We start from the raw sequence: 17,902 nt of genomic DNA, 5'->3' as shown, positions 1-17,902 counted from the left end.
ATATGTGAATTTTAACTCCACTTGTTTCGTGTTACGCCCGTCACTATCACTGTACATACTTTCTCATGTGTCACTTGCGCCGTCTCAATACTTCACGAGCACTTGTGCACAGTATATGTCAGGTTACATGCCATTCAATGTAACGCAGTGCTACCATTCCATATGCTTGTACATATGAAGCTTAATATGTTCAATATGTGTATTCACTAAAATACAATTAATACCACAAAAGAAATGTCTCACTGGTTTTCTCCCTCTTTGATTTAACTCTCAGCAATTAATTGTGCTACATGTATTTGACCTCCGAATAACACCCTTTTGAGACATTGTTGTATGTTACAGATGATTGCCCGAGTCTCCTTATGGTACATCGGCTACCTTCTGTAGTCTGATACTGTCTACAAATCCACATAACATAACATTTATCCAAGTGCTCTCTGACAATGCAACATCAGCCCATCAAAAGAGAACTGCTGCAGTAAATAAGTTAAAAACAGGGAAGTCCACAGGCATCGAAAGAAACACAGGATGGTTAATCTTTTCAAGTAACCTAATGAAAATACAAATGGTTAGGAAGTAAGGACTATGTCACACACACTCAGAATAGGGAAAAGTTGATACATTTGCTGGGTAACATTTTGCTTTAGGTCTAGGAAGGCCTCACCTCAAGTTCATTGGCAATTGATTGCCAGTCCATACAGTTGTGTGTGGCTGCTACCGTTTGTAAGGTTTCCACCTCCTCCTCGCTCCACTCATTTTTATTGATGTCCGGATGCTCGCTGTTCTGCCAGAACTTCCGAAGCTCACTCGCAGTGCGGGTTCCTTCAAACTGATAAACATAACCAGGGGAACAATTTTTAACTCATTGAAACATACACCAGTTCAAACTGAATAACAAGACAGGAATATGTACAATGAGCCTTTTCCAGAATATAAAGCACAATGGTTTACCAAGCTTTTCAGCAATTTCACTACAATAAGAAGGAACAAATATATATTAGCAAACATAATGCTGAGGAGCCATGCGTTAATCTTTATTGGCTCTGGCATTCATTTTTCATGCTTCATTTCACCGATCTTCACAAAAAGTGGGAAAAGTCAAAAGGCAATAACCTCACCAAGAATATTTTTCGGAAACTAACTACTTTCATTCATATTTCTACCACTGTCAATCCTTTTAGGAACTCCTCAAATTTTGAAACCTCACCTTTTCCATCAAACTATAATACAGCTCTTTTTAGCCCTGAGTATATAACTTTGCTTCCAGTGCTACCTTATACCTTCACTGTGCATGTTATAAATCAAACAAAACATTATATATGATATAATTCTATTTATCCTAAGATACTTAAGACCCTATTTTGATGTCGGTCGGAGGATTTCCGACCGACATCCCTGAGTTGACCTCCGACCGGATGTCAAACCGGCCGGTCATTCCGTCTGGCTTCCGATGGGCTCAAGGAGCCCGTCGGCCAGTCAGAACCGTAACGTAATCCCATAGGATGCCGTTTCTACCTTCGGTATTACGTTGTCGGTTTCACACAGCATTTCCATGCTAGCCTTTCCGACATGGAAAGGCTGTCGGAAAGCAACTTTGGGGGGGCCCCTAGCAGGGCCCCCTTGCCTCCGCGGCCTATGGTTTGTGGGCTTGGGAAGCACCTAGGGTGCCCCCTTGTAAATCCCTGCACCTTGTGGCACGCTCCATAAGGGGCCTGCCACACGGTGCAGAGATTTACACAAACTCCCATTTCTCTTTGAGGACTTGTTCTATGCGGCCGGTTTCCGACCGCAGCACAAGCTCCCACAGGGAAATGGGAGTGTACAATTGCACAATGTGTGGTCACATCCAAATCATGCGGTCAGCACCACTGACCAGGTCGGTCCCGATTCTGCAGCGAGGTCGGTCGGAGGCAATTCCGACCGACATCGTAATCAGGCCCTTAATATCCTAGGCCTTGCACATACAACATTACTGCAAAAAAAAAAACATTGCGTAATATTCAACAAAATCAACAGACTAGCAGCAGATTGAACACTTGACAAGTTAGCCATGGAATGGCCTTGTTTACAGTGAATTGAGCAAAGACTGTTTCATTATAAGGGAACCTCTCTTCATTCGTTTGCCAAGAGGTAAAGCAAACCAAAAGATAATTAGCTGGTTCTCGTTTGCTACTTAGAAATATTTGGCAAATTTCGACTTATCGTCAATGTATTTGAAACAGCCCATCCAGTTTTGCAAGGAAGCAATGAAAATTAAACAATTTCTTTTGGATGTGCACGAGTACATATCCATCGACAATCACAACTGTAGGGAGGAATATACATAAAATACAGTTTTTAAAAACTTTTTACCTTCGAGCAAATTTGTCAATAGAACTGAAGCTAGCATACATTTTGAAAACTGATTAAGAACATTTCTTTAAAACTGTAAAATATGTTAGAGGAGAGTTTTATATATAGAAATTGTAAATAACGTGAAAAAGATAAGTCTTAGTTTATTTAGATTATTATGATCAGCCAAATATAATCATGTGAGGCATGATTATTCTTAGTATACATAAGGCACCTCATGGACCCCACTTTAGTTCATCGTTGTCTGACAGCGATGTATACCCAGCTTCAGGCGCTGCTGACGCGTTCGTCTTTGAAAAGGTCATCTTAGGAATCCGGTTCCCTGATTCTAATACCAAAGCAGATGACCAAATACGATACAGTGCACTATACAGTCTGCAGGTCCTCATTAATTCTTTAACATAAAGTATTAATATATTGTATGTACGCAAGTATAAATTTTTATTGTAAAGATAATCTTTCATGACTTTTTGTATGGCTACTTAAAATGGTACACTTACATGGATTTAAAAAAAATATTATATGCAAATTGAATTTGAATACAAACGCTATGTTCGCCAAGTCTGCCAGGGCTGGAGTCTACAACATTAAATAAACACATTTCATTATATTATGTGTAGATGTTATTAGGTTATGCTCTATTGTCAATTTTTCAGAAAGCTGGTTCCACGATTTAAACCATCATGTAAGTTATTTTTAGGGTCAACCACCCCGGTCCTTCCATTTGAAAGTATGCACACAAAGCATTAAAATAACTTACATGGATATTTGAAATCTTCTCCCAATCATGTTCATCGGTTCTTTGTCCAATCAATCGCTCCTCGGACAGCTGGCTACATTTTAGGAAGAAACAGAACAATATAAGAGCAGACTGTTTTTTTAATTTGGGGCAGCTAGTAAAAGCTAGAACTTGCTACGGTCAAGAAATCAATGGGGTAATTAAATAGGGCTACAACTATTTACATTAAGTAAATAGTTGTCATATCATATAGTAGATAATTCCAATACTAAGTTAATCAGTTTCTTGGAATTACCAACTTCTAATGACTGGGTCCATGCGAGAGGATGAGAAAGAAAACTAACCATCACCTTATGAAAATGGAAGTATGAGTCCAGAGGGACCTAGAACTTTTTATATATTACACGTAACAAACATACCTTTGACAGGGAGGTGTGTGTAAATGTGTACTAAATCGTAATTATGAATACAAATCAGCTGGAATTTAAATAAAATATCCAAGATATTCCGCTGTGAGTTTCTTTACCACCCCTTGCTGTCCCTGGAATGTTATAAATACCCTTTCTCTTCTCTGGACCTTTCCAATCAGCATACCCATGTCCGGTCACTTAGGGGAGCTCCTCCTCGGTGGGCAACTAATCAATCAAATACTTTATTCTTCCCCAAAGAGTCATAAAAGTTCAGACTAGAAAGCATATAATTACATAAATATATCAAAAGAATAAAAGTATACATCAGGATTACAAATGTCTCCAAATATAAAATACTAAACATCAATCCTACGTCACAGAAATAAAAAAAATAAAAAAGTGCAGTTTATCAATATTTCTCAATAACTCCTACGGGTTTGCAGGGCACTTGTTATGACATTTAGCACAGCGTAACAGATCTCCAGACTTCCCAAGCATTGTAGATGTGCAGGTGCCTGCTCATGAGACCTAGCCCCAGATTTTCTAAGTGCTGAGCGGAAAAACTGTCTTCCTTGAAATGTATTAAAAAAACTAAATAGAGTGCAGTGCATTGAGCTGTGATACCATAACAGGGGCAAGGTGGAAGTGATGGAAACCATGTGCCTTGGGTAGGGAAAGCCACCAAAATAAAAATAAATCAAGAGACTTAAGGCGAAATGAAGTTAGTAAAAATGTGTGGCGTTCTTTAAAAATCACTTGAAGATACAGTGCAGGTGAGAAACTCAGATTGGAATTTAATTGGGGAGCAACTAATCCCCAATGTACGTTTCATATTGTGCGTGTTCAGGGCTCCTACGTCTGGTATGAATGGCTCTGTAGTTTTCATTCGAAGGGGTCGCATGACGGCTAGTGTTAAGGCGTGGCATATAGAAAGGCAAGAAAGCCAATTCCCTCTTAAAACTTCTCGATTTCATGCTTGGCGCACTACATGGTATTACTGAGGGGAAGGGGACAGGCCTGCCACTATGGCGGTGGGTGAATTCTACCTCCAGTAACTGGAAGGCAACATATATGCTTTTTGTTCTCCTAATTTTTGGGACCCCACCCTGAAAATGTTTGAGCTTCCTCTCTGCCTTATCTATACCATACTACCTAGGTTTCTATTCAGTGAGGTGTCATGTTTTTACCATTGCAATCACTGTCCTGTTAAGAAACCGGTGATGCCAACCTGGCCCATTACCAAAGCCAATTCAGAGTCCGAGATCTGCTCTTCCTTGCAGGCCTCCCCCTCCAGAGATCCAGAGAGTGCATCAAGGCCGATGAAGACTGACGAGGTAGGATTTCTGCAAACTGGAGCACATAGCCCCTTTGTGCTCTGCTTGGTTAATGCGCACAGCAAGGAATGCAAATAAAACGCTGAGCTGCAACCCGGCCCATTATTAGATCTGCCACCCTTACGATTTAAAAGATTTCCGACATTGCATCTAATTGACATGTACCTCATTACAAATGTCAACAGATTTACAGATGCTCCTTCGAGACACCTAGGACTTGATTAAGAGTCCAACAGGACTCTTAGGTACACCGGAGCACAGCATACCCGTCATCTTTCACACCTGGGACTAGCAATTTCCAGGGGAACAGGTTGTGGTGTTCCTGATTCCCCAGTACTTTCTCTTTTCTAAGGGCACTCTCTGGGTCTCAGTCATAGTCCCATGAAATTCCCCTACCCCAGGAGTTGCCGATACAGTGGGTATAGATACCTGCTGGTGTATAGGGTATAGAGGTAATATGGCCCTTAGTCAATAAGGACTGGACAGTAAGCACACACAAAAAAAATCTGTGAGAATGTCAAGCAACGGTACCAAAACCACCTTAAAATACATCAATTGTTAGCAAGTGGGGGGGGGGGGGGGGGGGGTGTAAAAGGATTGGTGATCTCTTTGATGCCACCGGGATTACCCCTTTAACACACAGAGGCTGATTGTATGCCATACATGCACCTTCGACATTGGGTAACTCATCCCTTTGTTTGTTTGAGTACCCACTGCCCTCTGACACCCTTCGGAAAATGGCTTGAGCTGAAAGATAAGGACAGCCGCCAGATCTCCGAACTGTGTTTCTACCTGGGGCAACCCCCACCTCAACCTAAGAGCACCAACCAACTGTGCAGGGAAGAGGAGCTAGGGAGGACCCTCACATTTAAAGAATGGGAGGCCATATTCTATAGAGCACACAACACCACACGTAACATGACGAGTGTCAAGAAAGCAGTAAAGTTTGTTACCTACTGGTACTGGACACCAACCAGATCACAAAAATGGCACCCAAGTCATGGCAGGGACTGCTGGAGAGGAAGTGGGGGTTCTGGTACCCTGGTACTCTTCTGTGGGAGTGCCCCAAACTAAATCACTTTTGGGAAAGGGTCCTTAAGGACATAGGCACCGTCTTTGATGCAAAACTCCGCCGCTTCCCTACCTACGTGCTCCTAGGGCTGCCTAATCCACTCACATACCCTCTGAAATCCCTCACGGCCAAACAAATCGCTCTAGCACTAGGGGCGGCACACCAGACGATCCTTGCCTAATGGGGTTCAGGCAAGATCCCGGGCTACATGCTGTGGCTTCATCGGCTATGGTACATCCTGGGTATGGAACTGCTAACCCTCATAGTAGAACACAAACTAGATACTTACCAGGAGATGTGGGATCCTTACATACGACTACAGACACTGGAATTCAATGAACTGACGTGCCCAAAACAACAGACGCTGTTACATTTGATCGCCCCTCCTGAGGGTGCTGGGGGGGGTCCAGCTCGTTAGAGAGCAACCAGCTAGAAGGGGGATACCGGAAGGGTCACATACCTACATTCATAGAAGGCCCAGCCAATATAACTGATGCACTGCCTGTATAATTGGGGAGAAGGGTTCTATTGGGGGTGGGGGATAATATTTGTTTATCTTATCAGTCAGTCAGCCTTCAGGTTGTAAGTGACATTGTTGTAAGGTACCTTTTTGCAGACTAAACCAATAAAACTGAAATTATTCTAAGATACATCAATTGGGAGAACAGAGCCAAGCAAAAACAGAACGTTAGTTATAAGATCACATGAAGTGGAACATCAGAGTACTGTAAAACAGAACATCAATTAAAACATTTGAGCACTGTGAAACAGAATATCATTTAGACTATAGGAGCACTGTAAGACGGATCCACTAGAAGATAAGAACACTGTAAAAAAGAACATCATTTGGAAGATCAGAGCACTGTGAAACAGAGTATCCATTGAAACATCAAAACAATGCAAAACAGTCCAACTGGAATATCAGAGTACTGTGAAACTGAACATCAATTGGAAGATTTAGCACTGTAAAACAACATATTTACTGGAAGTTCAGGAACATTTATTTCAGTTTCTAAATGTGTTTAAATAGTTTGAAGTAAACTAAACATACAGTCTAGGGGTATTTAAATTAACAAGGCAGACAGAAGAAAATGATCAGGTCTTGATATAATAGTGAAAGAAATGTATCTCACTTTATGTCTTCGATTTCTCTTAGGGTTTCACGGATTTGCTTTTCCACAATTTGCTTGTTCATTTCGTCCTTTACTTTTTCCAATTTCTGAGTCAGATATTCATGCCTGTCTCAAGAAAAAGTATGAGTACACTTTCATTGAAATACAACAAAAAACTAACAAATGCCAATAAAGAAAATAGGTCTAGCTATTTTTAAAGAAGCAATGACATTTACATTTTCATGCCCTTCAAAAGGCCTTTCCTATGCAGTACCTTAGGTTGTTACGAAAGGTCCCTTGAGCTAGACGCTAGGTGGCAGATTCACAGAACTAATCTGAGACAAAATCATTTAGTAGTAGTAAAGTTAGGACTCCTAACTTTACTGCTACTAAACTGAGACAAAATCCTAACTTTATGACTTTTGGTATTCACAAAAGGCATTTAGTAGTAGTAAAGTTAGGAGTCCTAACTTTACTACTACTAAATGACTTATGTGAATACCAAAAGTAGTAAATTTAGGATTTTATCTCAGATTAGTTCTGTGAATCGGCCCCTAGAAGTTTCTTTTCTTTTTGTATATATAGCACAAACTTAACTTGAAGGTACTGGAGCGCTTTACGTGCGCACCAGGTGCATTACACAATGTCACATTCATTTTTTTAAGCCGCGGGGACATAAGTGATTTGCCCAGAATCACAGGATGTTGACCTGATGCCAGACTCGAACCTGTTTCTCCATATGCAAAGTATGCAGCACTGACTGTAGGGCCACGTTCTCTGCCTTCTTCAGTAGGCTGGGGCAGTTTACACCCTAACAAGAGATCCCCAGGACTTATCTAGCCCCTTTTCATAAAACCGCCTCTGCATTGCAGGCATGCGACATATACACAACAGAGGTGCAGGTAGGTTAGTTATAGTACCTTTGGGATGGGAGCTCAGGTATGCTAAGTAAGTTGGTTGGTGATGGTAGGTAAGATGTGATAGGCTGGCTAGGTATGGTGTGTGGGTATGGTAGGTGGGTAAAGTAGGCATTGTAGGTTAAGTATGGGGTGCAGCCGTGTTCAGTGCAGGTAACAGTGGTGGGGCTGCGTTGGGGGGATTTCGAGGGACGATGCAGAGGAAAAGTTAAAAAAAAAATGAATTTTCCCTCTGCATCATCCCTCGAAATCCCCCCCAACGTGGCCCCACCGCTGTTACCTGCACGGACCACGGCTGATGGGGTGTTAATTAAGTAAGCTGTTATAGAAAAATCACTGTAGGTATGCTGGGTTGGTAGACGTACTAGTTATGGCCTGGTAGATAGGAATTGTTAGTTACATACAGTAGGTAGATTTGATAGGTAAAGAAGTGAAAGTATAAGAGGTTATGTCAATTAGGTTAAGTAGTGTAGGATGGTTAGGTATGATAGGTCAGGTGTGACAGGTAGCTATAGTTGGCCAGATATGTTAGTTATATTAGGCAAACCAGTAAATAGAATTGGTAGGCAGGTATCTTAGTTTAGGTATAGTAGGTAGACAGCTAAGGCAGGTATGTATGGCAAGTAAGTAGGTAGGTTAGGTATGATAGGTTAGGGATAGAAGGTAAGGTAGTGAAGTTATAGTTGTATGCTAGCTGAGATAAAGTAGGCTATGTTTGGTAGGTATAGTAAGCAAGAACGGTAGGTAGGTATTGCAAGTCGATTTTGTAGCTATGGCAGTAGGTAAGTTAGTTCAGTTATGGTAAGTAGGTAAGGCATGGTACACAGGTATGGCAGGTGACATGGTAAGTTAGGTATTGTAAGTATAGTAGGTTTCATAAGGTAGTCGGGTATGGTAGGTTAGGTATGGTAGACAGGTATGGCAATTCGACTTGTTAAGTTAGGTATGGTAGGAATAGTAGGTTACATATAGTAGGTATGGTAGACATGTAAGGCAGGTTGATATGGTCAGCTAGGTATGGTATTTATAGAAGTTATGTTAGGTAGGTAGGCATGGTCGCTTAGGTATGGTAGACCGGAATAACAGGTTGATATGGTTATCTAGGTATGGTACGTATAGTAGGTTACATATGGTTGGTATGTATTGTAGGTGTGGTAGACATGTAAAGTGGGTTAATCTGGTAATCTAATCTAGATATGCTGTTATAGAAGTTACTTAAGGTAGGTAGGCATGGTGGGTTGGGTATGGTGGCTGTTCATATGGTAATCTAGGTATGGTACGTATAGTAGGTTACATATGGTAGGTATGTATTAAAGGTATGGTAGACACCTAAGGCAGGTTGATATGGTAACCTAGCTATGGTGCTATAGAAGTTACTTAAGGTAGGAAGGTATGGTGGGTTCGGTATGGTAGATGTTGATATGGTAATCTGGGTATGTCAAGTATAGTAGGTTATATATGGTAGGTATGTATGGGTGGTTAGGTATGGGAGCTATCTATAGTGAGTCCTAAATAAGGGGGACATTTAATAATAAAGAGATCTTCTCAAACCTAAAATGAATCGATGCATTAATTTCACCGGTGCTGGTGAAAACGCAACAGCCCTGCACGGAGGTTCCTTTTGACACTGGTCACACTGCACAGCGTTGTGATGGAATGGACCTACAACTCTACGCGCCTTAGAAAGAGTAGCAGTGTAAGGAATGCGGGTCCAGCTTGTAATTCTTTGTACTGCCCCTCCGCTGCTCTTCTACACACGACACACGGGGCATGATGTAACACTTACCCCTCCTTCACTCCATTTAGATGTTGTACAGCAACAATTAGGGATGTCCCATACATTTGTTTGTTGGAGACAGGACCGTTTTCCGGCATAAATATCTGCTAACTTCCAAAGAGACACTTAGGGAGACTCTCTCTGTATAGGGTACTTCTGTACCTTTTTAAAAGGTAGCTTTGCTGCACAGTATAGAATTATATTAAAAGTTAATTACAATTCCCAGTTATATAAAATTTGATTCAACTTATAAATCATTAAGAGCAACTGATTTAACCTGGCTAGGTAGCTAAGATATATGATTTGCTGAGCTAATATAGTAAATAGGTCAGTTAATTCCCCAGGTCCAAAGCTGAAAAACTCTTACATTTTCAACTACAGCAACTTCGCCCGAAAAAGGTCAACTTTTGAAATAGTCTTGGTAGTATTTACAATTAATCACAAGCATTGGCATAGCCAATAGGTCTCGTCTTTGGGACCTTATAAGTGTTTAGCCATGTTACAGTTGCATAACTAAATACTTACAAGGTCCCAAAAGCGAGACCTATTGGCTATGCCAAGCGGCCGTGCGGCCGCGAAAGTGAAAGTGATCACATCAAAGCAGCCGCGAAAGTGAAAATAATCGCGGTCAAGCGCGGCGCACGCGCCCGCGCACATGCACTGTAGCTCTAGGCTGGCCTGGTAGCACTTTTTGGAGCCCTCTCAAAAAGTCTCGCCAGACCAGCGCATGCGCTGGGTCAAGCGAGACTTAAAAAACTAAGCTAACAGCTTTTAATGTATTACGTTCCTTAGTCTGTCATTAAATACTTCGATTACTCAGTAATCAGAAGTCATTCCTTTCCAAACAAGTAAAATGAACAGCCGAGCCAATCACCATGTTTACATGTAGAAAGGGAATGCCTAGACGAATGCACCTGTCACCTCCAGGAACACTATTTAAACTAAGTGTTAGAAATGGGGGTCTCTAGTTGGCAATGGCTGGCCACTGTCCAAGTAGGGACCCTTCTTCCTAAGTCAGAGTAAGCAGCCTACACCCTTTGACAACCCCTGCTCAACCCTGTGGTAACGTAGCACGAGCAGCTAGGCTTATCTCAGAGGCAGTGTGTGAAGCATTTATGACCATACACAGTAATATAATGAGGAACACTACAAATGGACACCACTCAAGTAGTTATGAAAAATAGGTATTTTTATATAGACTTAATCACAAGACCAATAACAGTAAAAATCCACAATACTATAAAAATATAATTACTTTTAGAAATGCTGCAAGGAAAAATAGTTCAGGATGCACAAAATGATGTTTAGTTCACGGCAGTGGTCTCTGCGACCCTTTTACTCACAAAGTATCTGGTTCCTGGAGCAAAGCAACAAAAATGTCGCTAAGGAGTTGTTGCGATAGATTTCCTCACGCCAGCCAGCGATGCGTTGAATCCTTACCGCAAGGGAGGATGATGCACTGGGTTGCGGGCAGGACAAAGCGACAAACTTCCTCACGCTGATCCGGTGATGCGATAAAATCCTTGCCACAAAGGGAGGATGATGCACCGGGACTGTTGCGTGTGCGATCTTGCTGCGTTGACAAAGATGGCGCTCCGCGAGGGAGCGACGATCCGGATTCGATGCGGGGAAAATGGCGAACGCTCGGCGTCCGCGCTGTGATGATCCTGTTGCGATGATTTCAGATAGCGGGCGTTTTCAGGCCCGCAGACAGGTGCTGCGACGATCTTCGGATAGCGGGCGTTTTCAGGCCCGCAGACAGGTGCTGCGACGATCTTCGGGGTTAGCGAGCGCTCGGCGACAGCGGAGCGGCGATTTTTCTCACGCTCACCAGCTGCAGCGGCTCGCTAACGGAGGTTAGCGACGATTTTCAGCGCTCTCTTCTCAACAGTAGAAATAGAGGTCCTGGAACACACAGGAGCCTCACCTGCAGATAGCAATCCTCGCTGGGAGGAAACAGGAGGCTGATGGTGGAGTCTGATGTGCCTGAGACTCCAGCAGGAGGCTAGCTCTCTCCTAGCCCTTGGGCAGTTGCTGTAGCAAAAGAAATAAAAGTCCAATCAAAGTTCCTTTCCTCTTCTTGAAGTCCAGTAGTAACAGCTGCAGGCCAGTCCCAGAAACAGCACACAAGGCACAAGGACAGTCCTTCTCTTGCAGATTCCTGTAGCCACACAGACAGAGGTTCTTCTTGTTATCCAGGAGCAATACAAATTGTAGGGGTTTGTGCACACATATTTATACCCCCAAAGTCTTTGTTCTTAGGAGCCACAAGTCTCTGAACCCAGCCAGAACCAGTTCCGCCCAGCCCTGGAGCACTTTGTTGATCAGGCTGCATCCTTCCTTTCAGAAAGAGGGGGTCTGCCTCAGACGCACAGTGGGAGGTGGAGCCAGCATTCACCTTGCCAGGGATAGCCCTATTCAAGTGCAGGAGCTACCCCTCCCCTCACACCAAGGCAGGACGCTCTATTCAACCCAGGTCTGACTCCGCCTGCCCTGTCCCTTCAAAACCAGACAGCCAATACACAAAACAGCAGAGCACACTGGAAGGCTTAGGCAAGAAAGTACCTATACTCTAAAAGTGGTAGTTTCAAACACAGAATATAAAAATAACCTTCACTAAAAGATGTATTTTAATATTCTGAGCTCAGGCATACTAAATTCGTTTTTCTACCATGTTCTGGGGGTCAGTTAGGACTATAGAATGTAATAGCCAAAACCTCCCATTCTGGCCTATGGAGAACAGGTAGCCTTACAGTAGTGAAAAACGAAATTGGGTGTAATTCACTACTAGGACATGCTACACACATCAGAGCATGTCCTACCTTACACATACAATGCACCCTACCATAGGGGTGGCTGACATGATGCCAAGGGAAGGTTTAGGGGCTGGGAAGTGGGTGCACTTCACAGCCAAGATGGCAGTTCTGGACTGCACGCAGACACTGCAGTGGCAGGTCTGAGACACACTTTACAAGCTGCTTCTGTGGGTGGCACAAACCAGTGCTGCAGGCCCACCAGCAGCATTCGGTTTACCAGCCCTGGGCACACATGGGCCACGCTACTGGGGACTAACAGGTAAACCAAATAAGCCAATCAGGGATATACCAATTCACATAGTCATATTTACAAAGGGAGAGCATATGCACTTTAACACTGATCAGCAGTGGTAAAGTGCCCAGAGTCGTAAAGCCAACAAAAACAGGTTAGGAAAAATCCAGGAGGGAGGCAAAAAGCTTAGGGATGACCCTGCAAAAAGGGCCATTTCCAACACAACCCCCTTCCAGCCAAAACGCAGGGGAGACCAATCACCACCTCGATGGGATTCCCTGCTTTGGGCGATAGAGCACGGAACTGGCCCGCGACTGCAGGGGCATATTCCAGTTCTACGCCAATCTGAATCCTGGTGGAGCCCTCTGTCCACACTCTCAGGGCCCACTAAGACAACCAATGGGGAACTCTTTCCCTCACCTGTGGACACCACCTGTGCAGCACCTAACCCTAGCTTGCTCACAGGTGTGTCCCAACAAAGAGACAGCAAGCCACAGTTCCCACGGACAGTAGTCAGCAATGAGACCCAGGTCCCATACCTCTCAGGGCTCTCAAACCTCTGCGGCATCAGAGAGCGGGGGGCAGTAGCCCCAGGTGCCCAGGACCTTTTGTCCACTCTCCCTTCTGTCAGGTCAGGCACGCCACCCTGACTCTGACCCACCAACCCTGGGCCTGTGTCCAGCGGCTGGGTGAGAGACTGGGGTGGGCTTTCCCACACCCGGTCCTCCTCCTCACCTGTGGACACCACCTGTGCAGCACCTAACCTTAACTGGCCCACAGGTGTGTCCCAACAGTCAGACAACAAGCCACAGTGGCCACCGACAGTAGTCAGTGAGGGGACCCAGGCCTTATGCCTCTCAGGATTCTCAAACCTCTGTGGCATCAGAGAGTGGGGGGCAGTAACCCCAGGTGCCTGGGACCTTTTTTCCACTCTCCCTTCTGTCAGGTCAGGCACGCCACCCTGACCCTGACCCACCAGCCCTGGGCCTGTATCCAGCGGCTGGGTGAGTGACTTGGGTGGGCTTTCCCACACCCGGTCCTCCTCCTTGGGGCTCGGTACCCCCCCACCTGGAGAGGTGCCCCCATAACACAAACTGGTAGGGGCACTGTTAGCAGTGGGCCCTTCCTCCAGGTCAGGGGGGACACCCTGAACCTGGCCCTCCAACCCAGGGTCTGTACCCTTAGGCTGGGCCTGTGCCTGGCAACCCAGGACTTCTGGGGGAGTATTCCAATTCCCCCCAAGGAAAGCACCCTCCTCTAGAGCTGTGCAACAGTCTGCCTGGCACACCAGGACTTCCTGGGGAGCACACAGGCCCCCCTTGAGGGAAACATACCCCTCCACCAGATCAGGGCCTTGATCCTGCAATCGATCTACCAACCTGGAAAACCCCTCAGGTGGCACCGGGGTCAGAGGCGAGGACTCCCTCCCTCTGCACCCCCTTCCAGTATACTGCACCCTCCCACCTGGAGTGGTGCTCTTAGAAAAAAAAATGGTTGGGACACTGCTTACAGTTGTCCCTCCCTCCAGGTCAGACAACACCTGGACCTGACTTGCCAACCCAGGGACCGACCCCTGCGGCAGAACAACTGCCTGGCCGACCAGGACTTCAAGGGGTGCACACAACATCAACCCCACGGGCAGGACACCACCCATCGATGCCCTTCCCTCCAGGTCAGGAATCACCTGTACCTGGCCTTCCAACCCAGGGACCATCCCCTGTGGTTTAGCAATTGCCCGGCAAACCAGGACTTCTTGGGGAGTACTAACACCCTCCCTGAGGGTAACACATAACTCCGGTGTTGTGTGACAGTCTGCCTGGCGCAGATCTCCCGGTCCCTGTCCACCTGACAGGGCGCGAAGATCTCCCAAGACAGAAGTGGTGTCACCATGGTCACTCCTCTGGTGCTCAGTCCTTCTGACTGGCCCCTGACCCACTGGTTCTCCCACTGGGGGCTCCTTCCCCCTCTCACCCCTCAAGCTGGACTTCTGCACCCTCCCCCTAGGAGCGGCACTACCAGACACAAGAACTGATGGACGCCTGACTACAGGCACTCCCAGCTCACCTAACCAAGGGATATTCCCCACAACTGACGGTCCATCCGGACAGACTAGATTCCCTACCTGGTGTTCCCTCATGGAACCATCCAGTACTGGAGACTGAGGTGGGGGCACTTCGAGACCTATCCCAGTCTCACTCCTGCTCCCACGAGACAGGAGGTGAGGCCCTACAACCTCCTCACAACAAGGGGACCTAGCTGCATCACTCCGGACCTCTCCCACCACTCTGGGTTGGAAGACCTCTGAACCACTCCTATTAGGGTCATTCCCTAATGCCTCTACAGAGCCTCTGGTACTCACCCAGAGGTCTGCCTCCTGTGCAAGCTTCCTATGACCAGAGAACTTGCGCTCTAACAGGTGTTGGTTTAGCTCTGGAAAAGAGGAACTCACAATATGCTCTCCCACAATTGGATTACACAGCTCCACGCAGGTGCTAACCTTCACCCCACAATCCAGTGCCTCACATACGTACCCCACACCACTCTCCTGAAATGGGCGAGACATTACATGACTGTCTCTATCACTCAACCCACACTCTTCTGGGCGGTTCTCACACTCATACACCAGGACTTCGACCACGGGGGAACCCCTCTCCCTGCACCTCACATCTTGAGTCGGTAGGGTGTCCTTCCCCTCACTAGGACTATGGGCCCATGCCCTAGTTCCCAAATCCACCTCAGGGACACTGCACACTAATGGAGCTACCTCATATCCTTGAATCCCCTGGTGTAGATCAACCCCCTTCTTCGAGTCAGGTGCCACATCTCTGGGTGGGTGTACTACACTGTCATCATTACATAACTCAATTTTGCTGCCACCACTGGACCCCACCCTCACTGGTGAATCCAGACATTTAAAACTGCGCTCAGGGGATAACCTGCCCTCCAGAGCTAACTTTTCCTTTACTGCTACCTGCACTAGGTGTGCCTCCAGCTGGGCAATCTCCATTTGGAGCCTCTCTAACTCCAGCTGGTTCTCCCTCTCCCTCTGTCTGTCCAACTCCTCTGCGGACCATGAAGGGGATTGGGCACTACTCTGGGCACTAGACCTAGCAAGGGACTCCCTACCTAGGGGACCCTCCCACCTGTCCACCAACTCCTCTGGGGACCATAAAGGGAATCGGTCACTACCATAGGCACTAAACTCAGCAAGGAACTCCCCATCTCTGAGATATTCCATAACACTTTCTCCATCCTCTTCAAATTCTCCAGAGCCACCCTCAGACAAACTACCCTCATGGTAGGTGTACTGGGACTCCAAGAATCTCCATCTGTCTTGCTGCCAAAGCCTCAGGGATGGCTGCAAGGATAGCTGAGTCTCCTTCCTACTCACTGCTAAACCTCTCTCCTCACAGAACCCCCTTAGCTCCTCTAGACTGTATGTCAACAGGTCATCTATGTAAAAGGTAGGTCTCATTTCAGCAAGACCCATTGTAGCAATAACTGGCAATAACGATCAAAAATAGAATCAAAAATCTCAAAAACGTACGTGGTTATGTTATGGTCTGCACTCACTAGTAGTGTACACTATAATTACTGTATGCAATCATAAATGCAAGTCCAGATCCTCACCGCTGACCACCAATGTTAGAAATGGGGGTCTCTAGTTGGCAATGGCTGGCCACTGTCCAAGTAGGGACCCTTCTTCCTAAGTCAGAGTAAGCAGCCTACACCCTTTGACAACCCCTGCTCAACCCTGTGGTAACGTAGCACGAGCAGCTAGGCTTATCTCAGAGGCAGTGTGTGAAGCATTTATGACCATACACAGTAATATAATGAGGAACACTACAAATGGACACCACTCAAGTAGTTATGAAAAATAGGTATTTTTATATAGACTTAATCACAAGACCAATAACAGTAAAAATCCACAATACTATAAAAATATAATTACTTTTAGAAATGCTGCAAGGAAAAATAGTTCAGGATGCACAAAATGATGTTTAGTTCACGGCAGTGGTCTCTGCGACCCTTTTACTCACAAAGTATCTGGTTCCTGGAGCAAAGCAACAAAAATGTCGCTAAGGAGTTGTTGCGATAGATTTCCTCACGCCAGCCAGCGATGCGTTGAATCCTTACCACAAGGGAGGATGATGCGCTGGGTTGCGGGCAGGACAAAGCGACAAACTTCTTCACGCTGATCCGGTGATGCAATAAAATCCTTGCCGCAAAGGGAGGATGATGCACCGGGCCTGTTGCGTGTGCGATCTTGCTGCGTTGACAAAGATGGCGCTCCGCGAGGGAGCGACGATCGGGATTCGATGCGGGGAAAATGGCGAACGCTCGGCGTCCGCGCTGCGATGATCCTGTTGTGATGATTTCAGATAGCGGGCGTTTTCAGGCCCGCAGACAGGTGCTGCGACGATCTTCGGATAGCGGGCGTTTTCAGGCCCGCAGACAGGTGCTGCGACGATCTTCGGGGTTAGCGAGCGCTCGGCGACAGCGGAGCGGCGATTTTTCTCACGCTCACCAGCTGCAGCGGCTCGCTAATGGAGGTTAGCGACGATTTTCAACGCTCTCTTCTCAACAGTAGAAATAGAGGTCCTGGAACACACAGGAGCCTCACCTGCAGATAGTAATCCTCGCTGGGAGGAAACAGGAGGCTGATGGTGGAGTCTGATGTGCCTGAGACTCCAGCAGGAGGCTAGCTCTCTCCTAGCCCTTGGGTAGTTGCTGTAGCAAAAGAAATAAAAGTCCAATCAAAGTTCCTTTCCTCTTCTTGAAGTCCAGTAGTAACAGCTGCAGGCCAGTCCCAGAAACAGCACACAAGGCACAAGGACAGTCCTTCTCTTGCAGATTCCTGTAGCCACACGGACAGAGGTTCTTCTTGTTATCCAGGAGCAATACAAATTGTAGGGGTTTGTGCACACATATTTATACCCCCAAAGTCTTTGTTCTTAGGAGCCACAAGTCTCTGAACCCAGCCAGAACCAGTTCCGCCCAGCCCTGGAGCACTTTGTTGATCAGGCTGCATCCTTCCTTTCAGAAAGAGGGGGTCTGCCTCAGACGCACAGTGGGAGGTGGAGCCAGCATTCACCTTGCCAGGGATAGCCCTATTCAAGTGCAGGAGCTACCCCTCCCCT

General features: G+C 45.9%; 1 protein-coding gene across 2 annotated transcripts in view; it reads right to left on the bottom strand.

Moving 5' to 3' along the window:
* The window catches only part of SNAPC4 (small nuclear RNA activating complex polypeptide 4), a 267,076-nt gene that overhangs the window by 152,707 nt on the left and 96,467 nt on the right, over positions 1-17,902 (bottom strand). For both annotated transcript variants that reach the window (XM_085613150.1, XM_085613161.1), the window contains exons 8-10: positions 7,041-7,145; positions 3,113-3,185; positions 665-829 (exon numbers count right to left, since the gene is read on the bottom strand). In XM_085613150.1, the coding sequence (XP_085469276.1) occupies positions 665-829; positions 3,113-3,185; positions 7,041-7,145 (343 nt within the window). The remainder of the gene's footprint in view (positions 1-664; positions 830-3,112; positions 3,186-7,040; positions 7,146-17,902) is intronic.

This window comes from Triturus cristatus, chromosome 1_2 (genome assembly GCF_964204655.1).
Source record: "Triturus cristatus chromosome 1_2, aTriCri1.1, whole genome shotgun sequence".
In the NCBI taxonomy this organism is placed as follows: Eukaryota; Metazoa; Chordata; class Amphibia; order Caudata; family Salamandridae; genus Triturus; species Triturus cristatus.
This window is presented reverse-complemented; position numbering and strand designations above follow the sequence as displayed.